The 22,873-nt window shown below is 41.1% G+C and overlaps 2 protein-coding genes across 4 annotated transcripts in view; one reads left to right on the top strand and one right to left on the bottom strand.

Annotated features, from left to right (window-relative positions):
- ZNF410 (zinc finger protein 410) overlaps nt 1-15,036 on the top strand; it is a 39,774-nt gene extending 24,738 nt beyond the window's left edge. For 2 of the 3 annotated variants that reach the window (XM_006865539.1, XM_006865537.1), the window contains 6 exons: nt 712-893; nt 1,362-1,451; nt 6,666-6,791; nt 7,574-7,714; nt 9,204-9,331; nt 14,224-15,036. In XM_006865539.1, the coding sequence (XP_006865601.1) occupies nt 712-893; nt 1,362-1,451; nt 6,666-6,791; nt 7,574-7,714; nt 9,204-9,331; nt 14,224-14,262 (706 nt within the window). In that variant the 3' untranslated portion in view covers nt 14,263-15,036. The remainder of the gene's footprint in view (nt 1-711; nt 894-1,361; nt 1,452-6,665; nt 6,792-7,573; nt 7,715-9,203; nt 9,332-14,223) is intronic. The other variant, XM_006865538.1, reaches the window with a different exon arrangement.
- Nucleotides 15,037-15,962: 926 nt separating this feature from the next.
- FAM161B (family with sequence similarity 161, member B) overlaps nt 15,963-22,873 on the bottom strand; it is an 18,175-nt gene continuing 11,264 nt past the window's right edge. The window contains exons 6-9 of the mRNA XM_006865611.1: nt 18,856-19,020; nt 18,540-18,639; nt 16,953-17,095; nt 15,963-16,113 (exon numbers count right to left, since the gene is read on the bottom strand). Coding sequence (XP_006865673.1) covers nt 15,963-16,113; nt 16,953-17,095; nt 18,540-18,639; nt 18,856-19,020 — 559 coding nt within the window. The remainder of the gene's footprint in view (nt 16,114-16,952; nt 17,096-18,539; nt 18,640-18,855; nt 19,021-22,873) is intronic.

The raw sequence follows: 22,873 nt of genomic DNA, 5'->3' as shown, positions 1-22,873 counted from the left end.
TCTAATCACCAGAATGGCGGTGTGCAAACAATGAGGGGTGAGGGAAGGGGGCAATGAACAGATAACAAAAAGAAAGAAAAAAAATCAGAACAAAGCAAAACCAACCAAGTGCATTGTTAACCTTTGCTCTGAGTTTCCCGCAGCATTATTCCATGGTGGGTCTGTTTCCCTGCTTGGTCTTGCCATTTGGTCTCACCCAAGTGGTCAGCTCTGGACTGCGGAGCCTGACAGATTTGAAAATATGCAATTTCTTACTCCTGCTACAAGTTCCACTAGCTATAAGCCTTCAGACTTTTTAAATATTCCTAGATACGTGGGTCAGAGTTTTGGAGGTATGCCCTGAACCCTCTTCACCTGGTATTCTGTGGTATTGCTGACAGCAAACTTCACTGCACCTCTACCCTGTCTGTCATCAAACCCTGCCACTATACCTCATTCTTGATAAATATTTAGTAAAACTTTTGGCACCTAAATGCCTTAGTACAAGAGGTCATAAATATCATTGTTAACATACTCTCTTGGAGAATTTAAAATAATAATATATAATTTTAGGCCCCATCCTAAACCTGTGAAATCGGTATTCAACATGTAGCACCTAGGCATATGTAGTTTTCATAAAGTTTTCAGGAGATTTTGGCCCAGGCTTGGGATTTATTGCCTACCTTGTAAAGACTATTTTCAAGTCTTGTTGCTGTGTTACTGTTTTTATAGAAATGACCGCTCCTTCATCTGCCCTGCAGAGGGTTGTGGGAAAAGCTTCTATGTACTGCAGAGGCTGAAGGTACACATGAGAACTCACAATGGGGAGAAGCCCTTTATGTGCCCTGAGTCCAACTGTGGTAAGCAGTTCACTACAGCTGGTAACCTGAAGAACCACCTACGCATCCACACAGGTGTGTGCAACCCCATCATGCCCACAGGGAATCTACTCCTTGGCTCAGCACTTGTCTATTAGGAAAGGCTCTAAGGTGGGGATAGAAATGAAGGTTTGCATCTCCACCCACCTTACCCCATTTAGTCCTAGAACAGGCTCTGTACAGTCTGTGTGACTCAAAAATGGTATCTCCCACAATTACATTTGTGTAAAGCTCAGAGATCTCTGAAACCATGAATTTTGCCCATATCTTATCAGATCATTGTTATCTGAGAAGGTCTTATATCCCTTACTATACTGTAGGCTCCAGGAGGCAGGCACCTAAGATGGTTGAAAGGTGACACTTGATAGGCAGCCCAGCTGAAATTATATAGCATGAAAGCAAGAAATTGGAGTAAGTCATTGGAAACAGTACAAAATAGATGGGAAAATAAAGCACTAGTCAATTCAGCAGAAGACTGAGTCTTTCTCTATTTCCTGTCTCTAGGAGAGAAGCCATTCCTTTGTGAAGCCCAAGGGTGTGGCCGTTCCTTTGCTGAGTATTCTAGCCTCCGAAAACATCTGGTGGTTCACTCAGGTACTAGAACTTGTACCGCTTGTAGATTTAAGGAAAGGTAGAAAACTGGAGGGGTGAATGAGGGGTAATAGATTTTAAAAAACACAAACTGTTCACCATAAAGATAAATAAATGTCCTTTATCATTATGCCAGAATTAAAAATCAAAGACCTTGACAGTTACACCCAAAAGGTCATATAATCAAGGGGATAGGGATAGAGAGAGGAGTCTAATTGACATTGTTTTCAACTAAGCCATTGAATGTCATTCTAATCTAAAACTTCTGCTGAGAATCAGCAAATTTGTTTAGCAGTAGACTGCTAACCGCAAGATCAGCAGTTCAAACCCACCTGCTGCACCTTGGAAACCCTATACGGGATCACTGTGGGTCAGAATTGACTCCACAGAACTTAATATTCTGGGTGCAGGAGCCCTGATGATGGTGCAGTGATTAAAGCACTTGGCTGCTATCCAGAAGGTTGGTAGTTCAGATCTACCAGCCTTTTCATAGAAATAGGATGTGGCAATCTGCTTCTTGAAGATGAACAGCCTCGGAAGCCCTTTGTAGTTAGTTATGTGCCATCTGTAGGGTCCCTCTGAGTTGGAATTGACTCAACAGCAGTGGGCTTTGTTGTTGTTTTTGCTGAGTCCTTTCATAAATGACATCAAGTGTGGATTCTATCCATTAGGAATTGGTATTTCTATTCCTCTGGAGAGGATTTCTAATCAGAAGGAAGTAAGATTTATGTCAGTGGTAGCAGCAGTAACAGTACTGGTTTCTGTCCATCACCAGTCTCCATTGTGGCAGAAATGTGCCTCTGGCACATCCCAACCTTGTCATTCCTAGAAGCACACAAGGAGAGAGGAAAGATTTCATGGCACATTTTGTTTTAGATCCTTAATTTCCTATAGTTTTGTTAATTTGCTTATTTTATTAGGTGACCTGATCTTCCCTGCTAAAGATGTCTTTCAAAATATCTGAAAGTATTCTGTAGCAACTAGAACTTATAAGCTCAATAGAAAAAGCTAGAGTGGTGTCCTCCCTTTCCTTCTCTTCCCTTCCTCCCAGTGTTCAAGTACAGCCCAGGAAAAAAAATACACATTTTGTTAGAGGAACATGGTGAATTAAAGTGAAAGCAAGGCTGGAACAGTAGTTTTGAAGATGCCAGGAGTCTCTAGGTGAGCCAAATGGTTAGGTTACTGAGTGTCTAGCTGTTTGGGCTAGTAGTTTTCAGTTGGGCTACTAAACAGATGGTTGGCAATTTGAACCTCAGAAGAAAGGTGACAGTGAAGGGTGGTGTTAATGCAGCTTCTTTACAAGTGGCCTTTCTCAGGCTGCAGAACTTCCCTACTAGTCTACTGTGTTCAGAGCTTTTATCATGAATAGGGCTTGGGTTTTGTCAAATGCTTTTCCTGTCTGTTGAAATGATCATGTTTTTGTTGCTTATTAGCATGGTATGCTTTAATAATTGATATATGTACACAAGATCGTACTATATATACATATGAGGGGGGCTTCAAAAAGTTTGTAAGAAAATGGAATTATAAATAGAAACTTTTGAAGCCCCTCGCATATGTATGTAACTATGTGTGTGTGTTTATACATGTTGTTAAGTGCCGTCTGGTCAGTAGAGACTGATAGTAACCCTGTAAAGGGTTTCCAGACATGAATCAAATTGACTATAGCTGTTGAAAGAGGTGGTGGAAAAGCTCAATACTATTCACCAAAACAAAGCAAGGGGCTAACTGTGAAACATTGCTCATATGCAAGTTCAGGTTGAAGCTGAAGAATATTAAAACAAGTACACAAGAACCAAAGTATGACCTTGAACTTATCCCGCCTGAATGACCATCTCATGAACAGATTTCATGCATTAGACACTAATGACCAAAGACCAGAAGAGCTATGGGATAACATCAAGGACATAATACAGGAAGAAGCAAAGGTCATTAAAAAGACAGGAAAGAAGGAAATGACCAAAAAAGATATCAGAAGAAACTTTGAAATTTGCTTTCCAGCATAGACATGCTAAAGCAAATGAAAGAAATAAAGACAAACAGCTGAACAGAAAATTTTATAGGACATCTCGAGAAGACAGTTATGTATTATAATGAAATCTGCGAAGACCTGGAGTTAGAAAACCGAAAGGGAACACATGTGCAGCATTTCTCAAGTTGTGAAAGAACTGAAGAAAAAATTCAAACCTTGATTTGAAATATTGAAGGATTCTATGTGCAAAATACTGAGTGATGCAGAAAGCTTCCAAAGAAGATGGAAGGAATATGCAGTCATTGTACCAAAAAGAAATGGCCAAAGATATAAGAAGGAGCCAGTGGTACTGAAGGGAGAAGTCCAGGGTGCACTGAAGGCAGTAGCAAAGACCAAGGCTTTGAAAATTGATGGGATAAAAATTGAAATCTTTCAACAGATGCAGCACTGGAGGCACTCACTCATCTGTGCAACAAAATTTGGAAGACATCTACCTGGCCAACTGACTGGAAGACATCCATATTTGTGCCCATTCCAAAGAGAGGTGACCCAGTGGAATGCAGAAACCATCAAACAGCATCATTAATATCATATGCAAGTAATTTTTTTATGAAGATAATTCAAAAACATTTACGACAGTACACTGACGGAGCTTTCAGAAATTCATGCTGGATTCAAAGAGGATGTGGAACATGGGCTGTCATTGCTGACCTCAGATGGATCTTGGTTGAAAGCATAAAATACCAGAAAGATACCTGTTTGTTTGCACATGTCAAGCTATGGGTAACATTGTGAAGAAGGGTTTTCCAGAACATTTAATTCTACTTAGGAGGAACCTGTATAAACCAAGAGGCAGTTGTTTGAACAGAACAAGGGGATACTGGATGATTTTAAATCAAGAAAGGTATGTGTCAGGTTTGTATTCTTTCACCATACTTATTCAATCTGAATACTGAACAAATAATACAAGAAGCTGGATTATGTGAAGAAGAACATAGCACCAGGATTGGAGGAAGATTCATTAACTATCTGTGATAGGCAGATGATACAGCCTTGCTTGCTGAAAGTGAAGAGGACTTAAAATACTTGCTGATAAAGATCAAAGACCACAGCCTTCAGTATGGATTACACTTCAATTAAAGTAACAAAAATTCTCACTGGATCAATAAATAACATCACGATAAATTGAGAAAAGATTGAAGTTGTCAATGACATCATTTTTCTTGGATCCACTATCAACACTCCTGGAAGCAGCAGTCAGTAAATAAAAATGTTCCATTAGGCAAATGACCTCTTTAAAGATGTCTGTCTGAGGACTAAGATATGTTTTACTCAAGCTGACTTCGTGACACCTAGCAACAACAACAAACAGGGTGTCCAAAAAGTGTCTGGTGAGTTTGAACCGCCCACCTTGTGATTGTTGTTAGGTACCATTGAGTCAGTTCCAATGCATAGTGATCCTGTGCACAACAGAACAAAACACTGCCAGGTCCTATGCCATCCTCACAGTTGTTTTACATTTGAGCACATTGCTGCTGCCATCGTCTAGCTGTCTTGTTGGGGGTCTTCCTCTTTTTTGCTGACCTCCATTTAGCCTAGTTTAATGTCCTTGTCCAGAGACTGGTTCCTCCTGGTAATATGTCCAAAGTATGAGAGACACAGTCTCACCGTCCTTGCCACCAAGAAGCATTCTGACTGTACCTCTGCCAACATGGACTTGTGTGTTCTTCTTGCAGTGCATGGTACTTTCAATATTCTTCACCACCACCACCACAACTCAAATGCATCAATTCTTTTATGGTTTTCCTTAGTCATTGTTCAACTTTCATATGCATATGAAGCTTTGAAAATTCCATGGCTTATGTCAGGAGCAGCCCAGCACATTAACCCACAGCACTACCCCAGGACTCTGTATGTGCGGGTGTATTTGTGTGTATATGTGTGTGTGTGAGAGAGAGACACACACACACACTGTTCTGCACTTTTTTTTTATCTCAGTATATCCTGTGATCGATCACTCTACAAGTCAGCGTATAGAAATTTTCCTCATTCCTTTTTATATAGTATTCCACCACGTTTATATTTCATAGTTTTATTCAGTCAGTCTTCTGTGATATCACCAACATTTGGAATAATGTTGCAGTGAATCCCCATGTGCATAGATTATGTCACATTTTGCCACTGTAAGTTCAGGACAGATTCCAAATAGTAGGATTTCCATATTAAAAGGCAAATACACTGTAATGTTTCTAGGTATTGTCAGATTATTTGTCATAGAGGTTGTAGTATTTTGTATTCCATCAGCAATGTAAGATTGTTTTTATCAAATTGTGAATTTGTTCCCAACATTTAAAATAAATGGGTTTTACTTGAAAATCCTTGTTTCTAGCTTATCTTTTTTTAAAAATTCAGACCATCTGAATTTCAGCCTAAACTCGTACATGGCAGTATTTGGCTGGAATTGAGTAACAGCCTCTCCTTTGTTGGGACGGTACCTCTAGGTTACTGTAGCTCTTACCTGGCTCATTTCACTTACTTAGGCCTCCTAGTTCCCTGAGGACTTGAATGTTTAGCCCCTGCTTTGAGCGTGTTTTCTGGGTAGGTTGGATAGAGTCTCATTTGAGACCATAGAGAATTCTTGAGCTCACTGTGTAAGAAGCGGCAGCAGTGTGAGTGAATGTTGAAGATCCTGAGAGTTGTGGCAAGAAATAGGATACTCGCTCACTGCCATTGGGTTGATTTCAACTCACAGTGACCCTCTATATAGTTTCCAATGCTGTAAATCTGTATGGGAACAGAAAGCCTTACATTTCTTCTGCAGAGTGACAAGTGGGTTTGAACTGCCAACCTTGTGGTTAGCAGTCCAGTGCTTATGAGGGGATCTTAGAACTGGTTAGAATACTTGAGGAGAGTAGGTATCTTAGAGGTCCATGGGAGAGACTGTCTCTGAAAAGGAAAGTAAATGTTTTGTGTGGCTGGTGATCCTATAGCCAGAGTCTGGTTTTTGAAGGCAACGGTGCAGTGAGTCTGAAGGAACTAGAATGTAGGGCAATGAGCGCTGACTTTTCCTGGTGGACTCTTCCTACCTTCCCCTGTGTGCTGAAGGGTGAGAGTGGCAGGAGGAGCAGCCTCTGTTTTACCATTCTCTGGGCCTCTTCATCTAGATCTTGAATCCATTGTCTTGCTCCGAGAAAATGCAGTTTGTCTTCTTACTTGCCTCTGTCTTATGCTGGTCACTCTTTCAGGAGAGAAGCCTCATCAGTGCCAAGTCTGTGGGAAGACCTTCTCCCAAAGCGGGAGCAGGAATGTGCACATGAAAAAGCATCACTTACAGATGGGAGCAGCTGGGGGTCAAGAACAGGAGCAAACTGGTAAGGAGAGTGGGCAGAGCGGAGGGTTCAAAAAGCCAAATAACTGGATGTCTGGGTATCTGCAGTTTCTGATTCTGTTTTAGGTAGAGATACCTGGTCTCATATGGTGGGCAGGTTCGTGGTTCCCAATCTTAGCTGTACAGTAGAATTATCCACCAACTTTTAAAACATAAATACTGCTGTTGTTGCAGTCTGGTGTGGTGCTGTAGGATAAGCACTGAATTGTTAACCGCAAGGTCAATGGTTCAAACCCACCAGCCAGTCCTTGGAAACCCTATACAAGGTCACTATGAGTTGGAACCAACTCGAGGACACTAACAAAAGTTTCCCTAATGTACCCATCTAGTACAAACTAGCATTTGAGTTAGCATTGTGATAAAGATTTCTGTATTGCTAGGATTTGGCATTTTGCTATTTATTAGTCATGACTACTTCTTTGCCCTAACATAAATTTTATAACTCTTTTTTCCCTTTTTCCTTCTTACTCCTTTTCCATGTCTTTCCTTAATCAGTTATTTCATTTCAAATATTTCTTTGTAAGGATTTGCCCATCCCATTTCATGTGCTAGTTCTTCAGATGCTGTTACAAGCAAGGATGTTTATCTCTAAGACGCCCTTCTTTAGGTTTATTCTTGTTTCCCAAAAGTAAGTGACATCGTAGGTGGCCTCCAGGGTAATTGCTAGTTGTGTAGGAGAAGGCCAGCCCCCCTGTGAAGGGAAGTGCGGACTAGACGCAGCAGGAGAGTGGTTGACTGCTGTGTCTCACCCTGTTCTCTGTGCAGCTGAGCCACTAATGGGCAGTAGTTTGCTTGAAGAGGCTTCAGTACCCAGTAAAAACCTGGTGTCTATGAATTCCCACTCCAGCCTTGGTGGAGAGTCCTTGAACCTACCCAATTCCAGTTCTATTCTGGGAGTTGATGATGGTAAGACTTTCAACTCGCCTTTATTTGGGGAAAGTGGGCTGCAACTAGAGACAAAGGAATGGGGTAATCTCCTAAATGAATGTTTTTATTAACTTGATTTCTTGTGTATGGTTGTGGTATGATTATTCGTTGTGTTCTTTGTTTCTGGAGTGAATAAGTAAAACTAAAAAGATTTTTTTTTTCTTTGAAAAGATGATATAACAAAAATAAAGAAGAAATTAAAAAAAAAAAAAAGTTATCCATAATCCTAGCATCCTAGCCCAACTATTTCTATCTTTCCTATTGCAGTTCTGGAAGAACTTAACTTTTAAAACATTTATACAGAATATAACCAGGTTTACAGAGGAGATATAAAGCAATTTCTCCAGACCTTCAAAAGCAATATCTTCTGGAGAACAAAAAGGTCTAGGAAACAATTTCTCCTCTCTGGTATAGAAATTTCACTCAAGTTACACAGGCCAGGCCTTCTTCTCTGAAAAACTTAACAGGTGAGGTCAGCATGCATTTATTCAGTGCCTACTGTGTGCCTGGCACCATGGGAAAGACAAGAGCAGAGATGAAAACCTAGTTGAGAAAACAAGACATAAATATGGGAAACCACATTGAGTAAATAAAAGCTTGTCTATAAGCAAACACTAGATTATATGGTATCATCTGGAAGGAGCAGTATGAGCTAGAAAGTCCCTAAATTAACTTTTGTGTGGGGGATAAGTGGTATGTCTGTCAACGGTTTCCAGAAGATTTTCCTGGTATTCTCACTAATGAACATTTAAGAAGTCTGGGATCATCATCCTATGTTTTAGTTTCCCATATCCTTCTCAGTCAGTTTTAGGTAGAATGACCATATGTTTAACTTCTTCATGGAGCCTACAAGGCCCACAGTGTGCTACCACAGAAGCATGCTCTGTTTCCTGAACAAAGTGTACTGGTGGATCACTAAAACATGAGTGCTAGAGATTGTGTGCAGTTTAGATTACCAGCCCTGAAGAGGAAAGTCTCAAGGGAGGAAGGAACACTTTGAATTTTGTGTAGGAGTAGAAACTTTGAAGCCAGTTATGACTTAAGATATTGATCCACCTATATAAATGTTATTTATACCACAGGTGATGACCTTAAGGGCTGACTCTAGCTCCCTGATATGTCTGCCTTGGTTTCGTGCACAGTTCTAATTCAGGCAACATTGCTAAAGTCGTACGACTTTAACTTGCTATGTTAAAAATTGGTCAACTCTCATATCAGGATTTCTCTGTGTATATGTTTTCCTTTGTATATTTTCACACGCACACACAAAATTATATTTTTCCTTACCTCTTCCCTATGTAGTGCTCTTTAATTCATTGATAATGATTATCAGACAGGAATTAATTTGGAAAAACTGTAGGACCATGGGGTTCAGTTTTTCAGGGAACAGTTGTTAAAGTTCTTGATAAGACAGGTAGGTATATGAATGGATCCCTTCTCATTGAAACATTGTTCTGTTGTTTTGTAGAGGTGCTTGCTGCAGGATCCCCACGCCCCCTGTCTTCAGTGCCTGATGTGACCCATCACTTGGTGACCATGCAGTCAGGGAGACAGTCATATGAGGTTTCTGTCCTAACGGCAGTAAATCCACAGGAGGTAAAGCCACAAGCTCTGCCCTTAATTAGATTCTGTGGGGATAGGTGTGGAAAGTGGTTGGAAATCTAGTTTAGAAGATCTGAAAAGAAAAAATGATGTTCCCGTTACCGGACTCACGTGTCTCCCTTTGAACTAAGTACAGATCCAATTTGGAATGGAATCTGAGTGTTGCGGGTCCCCTGAATTAGGCCATCTGGTTAGTCACAGATGGTCCTTAATACTAGGTATCTGCCTCACTATTCTTTGCTCACTATGAGATGAAGAGACTGCTTTTCTTGTATAAAGAAAACAGCATCCAAGGATGGAATGATCCTGTGGCAACAAAAAGTAGTAAGGACGTAATTTTAAATAATTATTGTTCGGTCTGCTAGGATCATATGTCTGGGGAATAACAGGCTGAACCAACAGGGCATATAGGAATATATTCACTTGCTTTTTTGAATGAGCAACCATCATCTCTATCAAAGAGGGGTTTTAAGTTGATTCCAGATACCCCCAACTCTATTGTCCTGGGTGTTTGACCCAGAAAGTAAAATGAAAACCAGTCAGTCTCCTAAGATCAGAATCTTATGGTGTTTTGATTGGCCTCATGACACACAGTGGTGGCATTGGAGATGGCTTCGTCACAGTCTTATTTTACATGCAGAAACTTTTTCCAAACTCTGTGTAGCCGAGATCCCTTCAGCACTGTAGCATCTTTCAGTCTTCTCCCATCTTTGTCCCAAATAAATACTTCATTTAAACTTAAAGCCACAGTAAGTTGCTCTAGCATTTAAATAATTCAATCCTCTGTTGAATATTCTCAATTATTTTATAAATCTCTGGGGTTATTCCAGAATGGCAGGCCTCTTGGCACACATGTTAATGTTTCTGCCAGAACATTTCCCATATATTCAGCTTTGCATTCCATAATATATTGAATCAATCTTTCTTTCTTTCTTTTTTGCTATTGAGATCATTGGTTCTTCCCTAGGTCACTTAGACTTGCTCATGGTTACTGCTTTGGAACCATCTTCTTTCTCTGCCGTTTTTTTGTTTTGTTTTGTTTTGTTTTTCCTAATTTTGTATTGTGAATTGGGTGGAGGTTTACAGAGCAGATCACCAATTTTACATTTCACAAATGATACACACTTTGTTTCATCTCATTGATTACAGTCTCCTCAATGTAACATCCCACTTTATCACTGTGTTTCTTGTTTCCATTCCTCCTTCTTTCCCAAGTCCTCTGAACTTCATATCTGAGTAAATGTTCCCATTTGATCTCAAATGGTGACCATTCTATAGTGTGCAGACCTTAGTAGTGTTGTTGTGCCCCTGTGGACTGTGTTATTACTTCGCTGAAAATTGTGCCATGGGAATCTCTATTTTTTCCCTCTTTACCTCATCAGTTTTTCAGTTTTATTGTGGAGATTTGCAAGGAGTACATACAGCAGGGGAGGGAATAGTGTAATGAACTCCAGCTTGGACAATCAGCTTTCTATTATTCTTGTTTATCTCATTGCTCTGTTTGAGTGTTGCTGTTTCACTTATGTGGGGGTTTTTTTTCTTTTTTTTAACTTTTTGTTGTGAATTGAGGGAACATTTACAGAGCAGATCGTCAGTTTTACATCCAACAAGTCACATGCGTTGTTTGTTCTCAATGGCTGCAATCCCTTCAGTGTAACATCACGTACCCACGCCCTCCCTGTGGTCCTTTTTCCATCCCTTCTTCTTTCCCACCCTTCTGAACTGTGTCTTTGGGTAACTCTTGCCCTTTTGATCTTGGATGGTTCACCGTTCTGTGGTGTGGGTACCTTACTAGTGTTGTCCCCCTTACATGCTTATCTATTGCTTGGCTGAGAATTCAACTACAGGCGTTAAGTTCAGTTCCAGACCTGAAGGGCCATAGTAGGTCTGATCTTGTTTTCATGATCTTGCGTTTTGTCACACATTTTCTCTTACTCTGTCTTATGTGATCTCTTTCAGAGTAGTTGGAGTGGTTGCCAGATACCTCCGAGTTCCTCTGGTCTCAGGGTTGTGGACACTAATGTTCATGTGGTCTGTTAGTCTGTTGGAGTAATTCTCCAAGCAGCTTCAATTTTCCTCTCTTCCTTCCGCCGCCGTACAGGGTGACACCAATAATTGGACCTTAGATAGCTGTTCCTGAACTTTTAGGATCCCAGTCACTACTTACTGCAGTCGGTTGTTAGAACATTATCTCTGTGGACTGTGTTATGCTATTTGACCTTGATGTACACCAAGACCATGGTCCTGAGCCCCCAGGCCCAGCAACTCATTCCCTTAAGATCTTTGGTTATGACTAAAAAGTGTTCATTACTTTGCCCCCTGTATGTTCCACCACATCATGGATATGTTTGCAGCAAAGGTAAATACCATGTACAAATATCCTTTGTTAAACCTTTATACATTTGGGTATACTCCCACTCTCCCTTCCACACCCCTTCAGCCTGTTTGTCTACCCATGTGTATCTACTCAAAGATCACTGTTACTGCAGGATTGTATATATAACGATTCTAACTCTGTTGTCTAACTCTTGCACGCATTCCTCCCTGTGTCTTTCTCTGCCTCCATCATTCTTTTGCCAACCTCCCTCTTACTGTATATTACCTTCCCCTTTACCTGAGTTAATGTATGTCTACCCTTTTATGCTGGAGTATTTTAAGGCAAATAAATCTCACGTGACGTACCATTTCATCTGTAAATATCTAAGTGTAGACCTCTAACCAAAACCAAACCCACTGCTAACAAGTTGACCCCAACTCCTAGTGACCTCATAGGACAGATTGGAGCTGCCCTCTCATGCTTCTGAGGCTGCAAATGCTAGAAGAAGACTGCCTCACCTTTTCCCTGCAGAGCGGCTGCTGGCTTCAAACCACCAACCTGTATTTTAGGTTAGCAGTCCAAGACTTAACCCACTGTGCCCCCAGGGCCTCTGACACATATAACAGATAAGGATTTGTTCGTAACTCTAATGGCCTCACTATGTTGTTCTTGTTAAGTATTGTCAAGTTGGTTCCAACTCAGAGCGACCCTGTACACAACCGAATGAAACATGGCCTGGTCCTTTGCCATCCTCTCAGTCATTACTGTGCTTGATTGAGCCCGTTGCTGCTGCCACTGTGCCAATCCATCTCATGGAGGGTCTTGCTCTTTTTCACTGACCCTTCACTTTAGCAAGCATGATGTTCTTCTCCAGGCACTGGTCCCTCCTGATAATATGTCCAAAGTATGAGAGACAAAGTCTCATAATGCTGGCTTCTGAGGAGCATTCTGGCTGTATTTTTTCCAACACAGATTTGTTTGTTCTTCTAACAGTCCATGGTACTTTTAATATTTTTTTCCAATACCATAACTCAAGTGCATCAATTTTTCTACAGTCTTCCTTATTCATTGTCCAACTTTCACATGCATGTGAGGTTATTGAAAATACCATGGATTGAGTCAGGCACACATTAGTCCTCAAACTGACCTTTGTTCTTGAACTTTAAAGAGGTTTTATGCATGAGATTTGCCTAGTACATATGTTTTTTGTTTTTGTGACTGCTGCTTTCATGAGTGTTGATAGTGAATCCAAGAAAAATGAAATCTTTGACAACTTCAGTCTTTGCTCCATTTATCATTATATTGTTTACTAGTCCAGTGGTGAGGATTTTTGTTTTCTTTACACTGAGTTGCAACTCATACTGAAGGCTGTGGTCTTTAATCTTCATCAGTAAGTATTTTAAGCCCTCTTTGCTTTCAGCAAGCACAGTTAAATCATGTGCATATCACTGGTTATTAATGTGCCTTCCTCCAATCCTGATACCACGTTCTTCATATAATCCAGCTTCTCAAATTATCTGCTTAGCATACAGATTGAATAAGCATGGTGAACGAATACAACCCTGGTGCACTCCTTTCCTGATTTTAAACCATTCCGTGTCACCGTGTTCTGTTCACATGACTACCTCTTGGTCTATGTACAGGTTCCTCATAGTTTATTGATATCATCTAATATTCATTATTTGGAGCTTTTTGTTTCTTCAGAAATGCCTTTTTTTTTTTTTCCTTTTTTTACAGTTTGTTTGAATCAGGAGCAAATGGGGCTCATCCATTGCATTTGGTTAATGTATTCATCTATAATAGTCCTCTTCTTTTTTCAGGATGTTGTCATTTTAAGGAATTGGGGTATTTGCCCTGTATGTAGAATTTCCCACGTTCTCATTTTGACTGGTTGATTCTTTTGTTGTTATAGTACATTTGTCTGCCCACTAAATTTCCTTAAATAGCCTTCCTTGCATGTTTCTTCCTCCTACTTGACCTTTATTCTGTTTTCACTGGCTTATTTAATGTTGCTTCCACCATTCCTGATTTCCCCCTGGAAATGATGGAATTCTTTGTCGCTGACTGTAAGTGACTGTTTTTCTTCTTTCCCATCAAACAGAATCTGAGGTACCACCTTTTGAGTTGGGGTCTTAACTCCTGAGATTTTAAAGTCAGTAACTTCTACCCAAACTGTAGGTCCTCCCTGTTTACTCTTAGTAGAGACGGGAGTTGCTTTCACAAGACCATTCTCCATGTAGGAGGAGTACTTCAGAGTTCATTGCATTCATGTCATGCTGCCCTCTCAGACCACCTCACATGATCACCTACTACTTTGTGTCTCCCATGATTTGGTTAATTTCACCTGTCATGCCAATGATTATATCAAATTATTGTTGAGTAATTCATTATTGAGGACTTGCAAGTTACAGGCGAATGTGAAATATACAAGCGACAGTTTAGCTTATAGTCGCAGGATGTTTTCTTGTCTTAGTGAAAAGGCCAGTGTCGGAATAGACAAACTGAATTATTATTATTTTTCCTATTATTTAGTTGTAAGTATTCTAGTTTGTTTTTTAATCTCTTACAGTTGCTAAACCAAGGAGATCTAACTGACAGACGGACATGAGTGTTGGTGCTAACTCCTGGAAGTTAGAGCAGCTCTATCTGATCCCAGAGCATACAGTGGGAATCGGATGCCTATTGGCTCAGGATCTACCAGAACCAAAATGAATCTGTGAAGAACGAGACCCCACTTTTGCCTCTGTTCATCTTCCCTGACTTACACGATGAATGTAAGAGGGCTTCTCCTCAAGAGCCATCTGATCTAGAGAAGGAACAAAGCAGTAACCGTGGGCTGGGATACTGTGCCTACTTATTGTCAGCCCTCTGCGGAATTTTGGGTTGGACTTGTCTCAAAAGTGAATTTGGTAATGTGTGGGCTGAAGTTTTCTGACTGTTAATGGGCAGTTTTCCTTTGAAGAGTTTCCGTCCCAGACTCAGCTGTCTTTTCACATGGATAAACTCAGTCCTGCCGTTAACCATAAAACTTGACCAGGAGAGGTGAGCGTTCACGATGCCTTGTTGCTTTGCAGAAGGGAGTAAATGTCAGTTCTACTGTGATCTTCTCCCATCAGCAACCTGAGTACGAGACTCTGCCACTGGGCTGCAAACAAATAAATTACTTGAATCCTCCCTTGACCCAGGCTGAGGTTACTGTCTTGTCCTATATACCTTGACCTGGTTACTTTGCTTTTTCATTTATGGAACATAGTAAGCAGCATGGTAAGAGGGGTTTTGTTTTGCTTTGTTTTAATTTTAAAAAAAAACAACACACACATGATTAAGAGATTTCGAGTGTTTTCCCTTTAAATAAACAAAACAGCCCAGTCAGTTCTATGGCTTCTTGTTTTGACAAAATTTGTTTTCTTAAAGAGATGAAGAAAATATTCAGCCTTACTCTTGTAAAAGGACATATTTAACTATTACTGAAAAGATCACATACCAGTCAGAGAAGGTTTATATTTATTTAGAGTGAACTTCATCCCAAGATACAACACATACACACATATGCACACACAAAGTAACACATTCTAAACAGATGACAGGGAAGAATTGACTAGTTAAAGTTAATTGAAGTTCTTAATTCATTAATGACATGCATAATCATCTTATGCTTTATTGAATGAATTCACAGCCATTTCTGGTATTTTTATTACTTTCATGCTTGAGTAGTGGTTCTCAACCATGGACAGTGTTGCCTCCCAACCCAGGAGACATTTGGCAATGACTAAAAACATTTTTAGGTTTCAAAACTTGATTGGGTGCGGGGTAGCAGTGTGCTACTGGTATTTAGTAGGTAGAGGCCAGGGATGCTGCTAAACATCTTTAAGTGTACAGGACAACCCCACCCAACAAAGAATGATCCAATCTAAAATGTCAGTAGTTCTGAGCTTGAGAAAGTTGCAAAGTTGTCTTCCATGTTACAAATCCTCTCTATAGATGTGTTCTGCTTTGTCAACACAGTATTTCTAAATGATTCCTTAGTTACCAACATGTAAATTTCTGGTTTCTATTGAAAGCATGACTGTCTAACAATACTGGCCTGCATTTCCGTAGGGTTCTACTCAGCCGTCTAATTTTTCCTACTCTTATACCCAGCCCACTTCACTCATTTATGTCTCTGTCTAGTCTCTCAGTGTGAGACACCAAGCATGAACCCCAAATGCTGGGCTGTAATTCTTCTACCCGGAACCTTGCTCAGTTCCCCAAACTTCTCTCCAAGAGCAGCCATAACGCAGCTTCAAGTTATATTATTCAGAAGGGGTTTTATAAGTGCACTGATGAAGCAACTGATTTGAGATTATTCAGTGATCCAAAAGAAAGTTCCTCCAGGTCTGTCTTGAGGCCTGCAGGCAGTTCTAGAGATTCTTCTGAATCCTGTGGCTCCCGTATTTGGAGTTTTGTCATTTCATGGATGCTGCATAATAAATGAAAGCATTATAAAAGAAAAAGGTTTAGATTAAAGAAAGCATTATATAAGGTCTCCAATAATATTTTCATTATTTTATATAGGGCATAAAGGGACATTTCCAGACAGGATAGAACTCAGCAGGGGTCAATATGATTTAAGAAACAAACCAAACTTGACTTACACAGTGTCATGGAAGAGGTCCTACTTACTACTGAATGGCTTTTAAGGAGTTCTAGAAAATGTAGTTACCATTTTACAGAAAGTCAAAATATGCATGGTGTTTCATCAGAAGTGAAATACTTTTGACTCAGGGCAGTGGAACTGAAATATTATCTGTTTCAAAGGAGACCTGGTACTGGTATAGCGCTTTAAGGTAAACACTGGAATGCTAACCATGATATCCACAGTTCAAACCCACCAGCCGGTCCTTAGATACCAAATCCTGTACAGGAGGATCACTATGAGATGGAACTGACTCAACAGCACTTCACAACCAAAAACCTAAGACATACACTGATGATATTTTACTCACAACTGAACTACTCTCCAAGTTCAAGTGTTTACCTTGGACATCTCTGGATTAGTATATAAACACAGGTTTGTGACTTCAAAATATGGCTGTTCTAAAGGGATCTCCTGGTGGTGCTATAGGATTAGCACTGGACTGCTAACCATAAAGTCAGCAGTTCAAACCCACTAGCCTCTCCGCGGTAGAAAGGTTTACAGTTTCAGAAACCTTAAACAGGATAGCTATGAGTTGGCATCAACTCAGTGACAGGTTTAGAGGGTTTTCCCCTTGGTATTACTGAGCCTGGTGAGTTAGCTGCAGAACGGTAGCATCTCACGACCTGTAGGGATCAGTGACTCCTGACTCCTGCCTTTCTTTGGCTCCGGTGCTTTGACCCTGGCTCCTCACAAAGTCTTCATCCAACCCAGCCTGCTTCAGGGTGTCTCGATATCGCTGCTCTGCTGCTTTCCTGGCAAGGTCCTGTGGGATGAGAATCTGCTGTAGCTGTTTTAGGGATTTCCTGATTATTCTAAAGTGAGCTTCATCAGTATCCCCTCATGATTGCTCCGCTTGCCCCACCCTCCCCAGCCCTTCAGTGCAACCATTTTTGCTGAGCACAGGTCTGCATGGAAATAACTTCCTTTGTTTTCAAGACCTAATGTGCAGGTGAAGCATCTGAGGACTTTGTTGGAATGAAGATGCCCATTTGGTTGGTCTCAGGGGCCACTGCTAACACACTCCCCAAGAGTTTTGGCCCAAGAACCACACTTTCAGAAGCAAGGATTTAGGGTTTTGGAAGACCCAGAAGAAAGAGACTTAAAAATATTTTAAGATTTTAAAACTTTAAAATTATAATTTAAAAGCAACAAGCCAGCATCAGGAGCAAGTAGAAAATAATTTGTACTCGTAACATTATTAACAAAAGGACAGATGGTCTATGTATGGATTTAGGGGATTAAGAACAAAATTAAAGTACTTTGTATTCTTCCTGCAATGGTGAAAGATCTGTTGAGATTTGAAACTGCGCTTTCTTGAAACGAACAAAGAGGAAAGGTTAGTATGAGAAATTTATAACCATACAAGTTGTTAAGTAAATCTAAGAGCCCAGTGTACAAGTACCTGCGTGAACTTGGATGCACAGGATGGAGTGGACCCAGGAAATGCCTAGATACTGCACTGACTACAGGGTGGATGTATGGCTAGCTAGTGCCCAGCAATTGATTACTAGGGGGTCCCCAATGTTGTCTGAAGTGTGGGAGAGGCGAGGGATCCATATATGCTATTGGAGTCCAAAGCTGCTGCATGGAGGCCTTTCTGGGCTGTTCTAGTAGCTCTTTGGGAGACCTCAGCTGAGTCCAAATGTTTTCGGAGACAATTTAAAAATTGTTATTGTCTGAAAAACAACTTAGTCTGGAAAGAGTTTATGGAATGCCTCTAATCCTTCAATGACTATGTGCCCCTGCTCTATAGACTGGGGAAGTGCAGGGGCCCTGCACCATTGGGGGGAAGTTGTGTTCCCAGCACTATGAACCTTGGCTCCAGATCATGTCAGTCACATTAGGAAGTGAAAGATAGTCTTAAAAACACAGCCAAACTCACTGCATCTTGGGAATCTTGCTCCCAGTCTGATTCATACTGAAAACTAGACTATAAGGAAAACCCTCAAATGTGAAATATCCCATTATAGATGCCATTGAGGTTCAGACTTAGATGAAATCTGTCCAAGCAACATTCCCCACTGCACTGCTTTAACGGGGGAAGATGGTAGCAATAAAACAGGACCAATTTAAAATAGGAGTCTGAAGGAAATATTCAATACTTAAAATTGCTTTTAAAGCAATTTTAAAATCTTAAAATTGCTTCCTAACTTCTAAGGGCCCTTTCAACCAAGAAAGAAAGAAAATGAATGATGGTTTTGTTTTACCTTGGTAACTTGTTCGAAGAGATAGGGCCTTGTTTGTATTCTCTTTTTCATTTCCTCCAATTCTTTCTTATATTCTTTTGCTCTCTTGCGGTCATTATTCCTGGAATTAACAAGATTTCTAGAAAGAATACTGTCATTTTCCAATCCAGAGTGCCTTTCATTCCACTTAAGCTGAGTTAACGCCCATGTGTACTGTAAATTCCTAACTGTACCTGGTATAGGTGCCTACCCTAATAACTCCATTTTGCTGTTTTCAAGGCCAATGATCTGTTGACTCCCAAAACAGACACCCCTTTAATACATGGAGGTCACTGACCGGTTTTCTTTCAGCTTTGCTTTGAACACTTCCTCCAGACTTTTATGTGGATCCAAGGCTTTTGAACGCAAGGTCACGGATTTAGACATTGCTTGGCACTTCTTCTTGTGCATTTCCAACCACTGAATACTCTCATCTGCTTTGTCCCTTTTTTCAAGTGAACTTCTAAAGAGGAGGAAGCAAAAGGATACAGATGATCAGCTTTGGTATAAACATTTCAAAACAAAGTTGGTGGTTTCTATGAATGGGTAGCTAATTTACCATAGCTGGCATTTCAAATGAGATTCTTGGTTTCAGTGTACTGACGGATGAAGACTTTACCAGCACTATGCACTCCATTTCTTACCTACCTCAGAAGTTTGTTCATTAAACTGGAAAATATGTGAGTTAAACTATCCTTACTTGGCTAGCCAAATACTCAAGTAAGTCTTGGCCAGACTGCTTGCCAATCAGGAAAACAAATTCACACTGTTGCTGTTGTTAGGTGCCATCAAGTCAGTTCCAACTTCAGTGACCCTGTATAGGATTTCCAAGGAATGGTTGGTAGGTTTGAACTGCCAACCTTGCAGTGTTTATCCCATAGCGCCACACCAGGATTTATATACTTTTGTCTTATCTAATCCCTTTACTTGCCCTGTGAGGAAAGGACTCTGAGCCCCTTGTTTATTGATGAGATTGAAGTTCAGAGGATAAATCACTTGCATGTCAGGGGAATGCCAGGGTTAAGCCAGGATCTCCTACATTCAAGTCTCTGCCCTTGAGTGGTGGTGGTGGTTATATGCCGTGGAGTCGGTTCCGACTCATAGCGACCCTGTACAGGGTTTCCAAGGCTGTAAATCTTTATGGGAGCAGAAAGCCTCATCTTTCTCCCGTGGAACAGCGGTCAGTTTCAAACTGCTGACCCTGGGGTTAGCAGCCCAATTTGTAACCACTATGCTACCAGAGCTCCTTCTGCCCATGACTGTTGTTGTTGTGAAGTGCTGTCAAGTTGGTTCTGACCCATAGCTACCCTGTATAGAGTTTTTGAGGAGCAGCTGGTGAGCTTGAACCACCAACCTTGTAGTTCAAATGGCTTTGCAGTCTGGTGCATTAACCCACAGCACCACACTAGGACTCCCTACCCTTGACTGTTGTTGTTAAGTGCCATCAAGTCAATTCGGACCATGTATAGGGTTTCCAAGGAGCAACTGGTGAGCTTGAACCACCAACCTTGTAGTTCAAACGACTTTGCAGTCTGACGCATTCATTAGCCCACAGTGCCACACCACAACTCCCTGCCCTTGACTAGAGGACTATAAATGGTGGGCTGGAAGGTGTCATGGTTCATGGTCCTTTGAGAAAACAAATCTACTTTCCAAAGAGCACTGGCAATGGAGCCTTCAGTGCAAACAAGTTGGGGTCAACTTATAGCACTTAGAAAGTGTGTATAAATATCCCACAAGGTACTACAGAGAGTTCCACTGAAGGAAAAAACAATCTAGCTGTGCATGTAGATATTAACACTCAAATGGACAAGTTAGGAAGGATGACATGAAAGTTTCAAAGGCCAATATGTCATTTTCTGTTGCTGGAAGGCAGATGTGGGCAACCTCTAGAAATGGGCCAGCCTACTGCTCATAGGCTGAGCTTATGGGGACCCCTTAATTTAATTGCTCTAACTATGAAATTTGAGAAAGGAGGAAGTATCCCTTAGACTCTAAATTCATTTGTAGGGAGGCAGTGACCCAGGGCTGTGGAGCTGTGTGTCTAGAGGGAGAGGTGTGACCGATTTTTCATCTTTCATTTTTCATGTATCTTTCCTCTTTACTCTGATCGCGCCCTCACTGCCCAGCCCAGACGCCTTCAGGTGGGTGTGAGCACACCCCCAAAAGGGTCCAGCATTGCACCCACAGTTTCCCCACAGTACAGAGAGGAAACCCATAGGCTGCTTCTTGTGATGTTTAACTGTGGGATCCAGCCCCAAAGTTGACCTGGACGGGACCCTTTATCCCTGCCTGCACAGCAAAGGTCACTGGACAGTCTATCACGATTTTACTTCTGTTTTTGATGGGTGGTTTCTGTCTCTGCTTTTATATTGTTTCTGTCTTTGGTCCTTTTGGTCTCACTCTCTTCCCAGGGGTTGGAGCTTTCTCCCCCTACCTTACCCAAGAAGAGACAGCAACTGTGCTCATATAGCCAAGCTACAAGCATACCCTTTAATACCCCATCATCTGGACAAGAGCCAATACCAGCTGCTAGGCATTATACATGAAAAGGGAAGCCTATCTCCAGATCATATCCACCAGGAGACACTCAGTAAGCTTAACAACAAAGCAACATACATCCATTTAAGCATTAAAAACCCACATAACTACTGAAAATTTCCAAGAAAACACAAAGATCTCAACACATGTCCAAAACAGAAAAAAGTAACTGAGACAAATGAGCTGGAAGTAGACACAGACTTTCCAGTAGAAGAGCAGGCACTGGATCTGCCTGAGAAGGAATTCAGAAGAATGATATGGAAACAAATTCAAATGCTCTGAAAAGGGGTGGAGGAAAATAAGAAGTCAGGAAAGTGCTACAGGAGCAATCAAACAAGATAGATATGGCATTGGAAACCATTCAAAACCTGCAAAAAGAAGTCCAGATGATTAATAATAAAATATCAGAAGTGGACAATACACTGAAAGGGCAAAGGAGTAAAATTGAAAATATGGAAGTCAGAGCCAGCAATCTGGAAGACAAATCTCTCAATACTGCTAAAAGCAGAAAAAAGGATTGAAAAATCTGAAGAGCATCTAAGATTCATGCTGGATAACATGAAGAGGAATACCTTAAGAATTATTGGCATTTCGGAACAGGAAGAATCACAGAAGTCCACAGAAGAGATAGTTGAAGAGCTTCTGGAAGAAAATTTTCCTAACATCTTGGAGGATGAGAAGATAAACATTCAAGAAGCTGAACGAACCCTAAGGAGGACAGACCCCAAAAGAAAATCACAGAGACATACCATAATCAAGCTCTCCAAAAAGTTTAAAACAAAGAGGCTCCTGCTTCCCAGCTAACTCTAATAGCTCCCTAGATGAATCTCAGAGGATCTCAAACTGGGCATTGAATGTCTCGTTATCCTTTGTGGCAGGATCAGCCACTGCCATCATGTTTCTCTTAAGTCTTAGGGCTCCTGGCGACCTCCCTCTACTATCCACGTGCCTTTACTAATGTGGTTCTCTGCCTGGAACTCTCTCTCCTGTCTTTGAGGCTAAGTCTTCCTCATTCTTCAGGTTTTACCTTGTTGTTACTATTGATGTTGGAGTCGGTTTGGACTTAAAGAGATCATATATAGTGTTTCCAAAGCTATAAATCTGTGTGGGAGCAGAAAGCCTCATCTTGCTCCCATGGCGTGGCTGGTGGGATCAAACCACCAACCTTATGGTTGGCAGTCCAGCGCGTACCCTATAGAGCCACCATGACTCCAGGCTTCACCTTGTTCTTGTTGTTGTTAGGTGCCATTGAGTCGGTACCGACCTATAGTGACCTTATGCACAGCAGAACGAAACACTGTCTGATCCTGGCCCAACCTCACTACTGTTGCCACGCTTGAGTCCATGGATGCTGCCACTTGGCCAATCCATCTCGTTGGGGATCTTCCTTTCTTCCTCTGACCCTCCACCTTACCAAACATGATATCCTTCTCCAGTGACTAGTCCCTTCTGACAATATGTCCGAAGTATGATAGACGAAGTTTGGCCATCTTGGCCTCCAGGGAGCACTTTGGCTGCACTTCTTCCAAAACAGATCTGTTGGTTCTTTTGGCAGCCCATGGCACTTTAAATATTCTCCTCCAACACCACAATTCAAAAGCATCAATTCTTCTACAGTCTTCCTTATTCACTGTCCAGCTTTCACATGCATATGAAGTTATTGAAAATACCATGGCTTGGTTCAGGCACACCTTAGTCCTCAAGCTGACATCTTTGCTCTTCAACACTTTAAAAAGGTCTTGTGCAGCAGATTTGCCTAATGCAATCTGTTCTTT

This window comes from Chrysochloris asiatica, unplaced genomic scaffold (assembly GCF_000296735.1).
Source record: "Chrysochloris asiatica unplaced genomic scaffold, ChrAsi1.0 scaffold00079, whole genome shotgun sequence".
Classification (NCBI taxonomy): domain Eukaryota; kingdom Metazoa; phylum Chordata; class Mammalia; order Afrosoricida; family Chrysochloridae; genus Chrysochloris; species Chrysochloris asiatica.
Note: the sequence above shows the minus strand (reverse complement) of the source record. Positions and strands in the feature narration are given on the sequence as shown.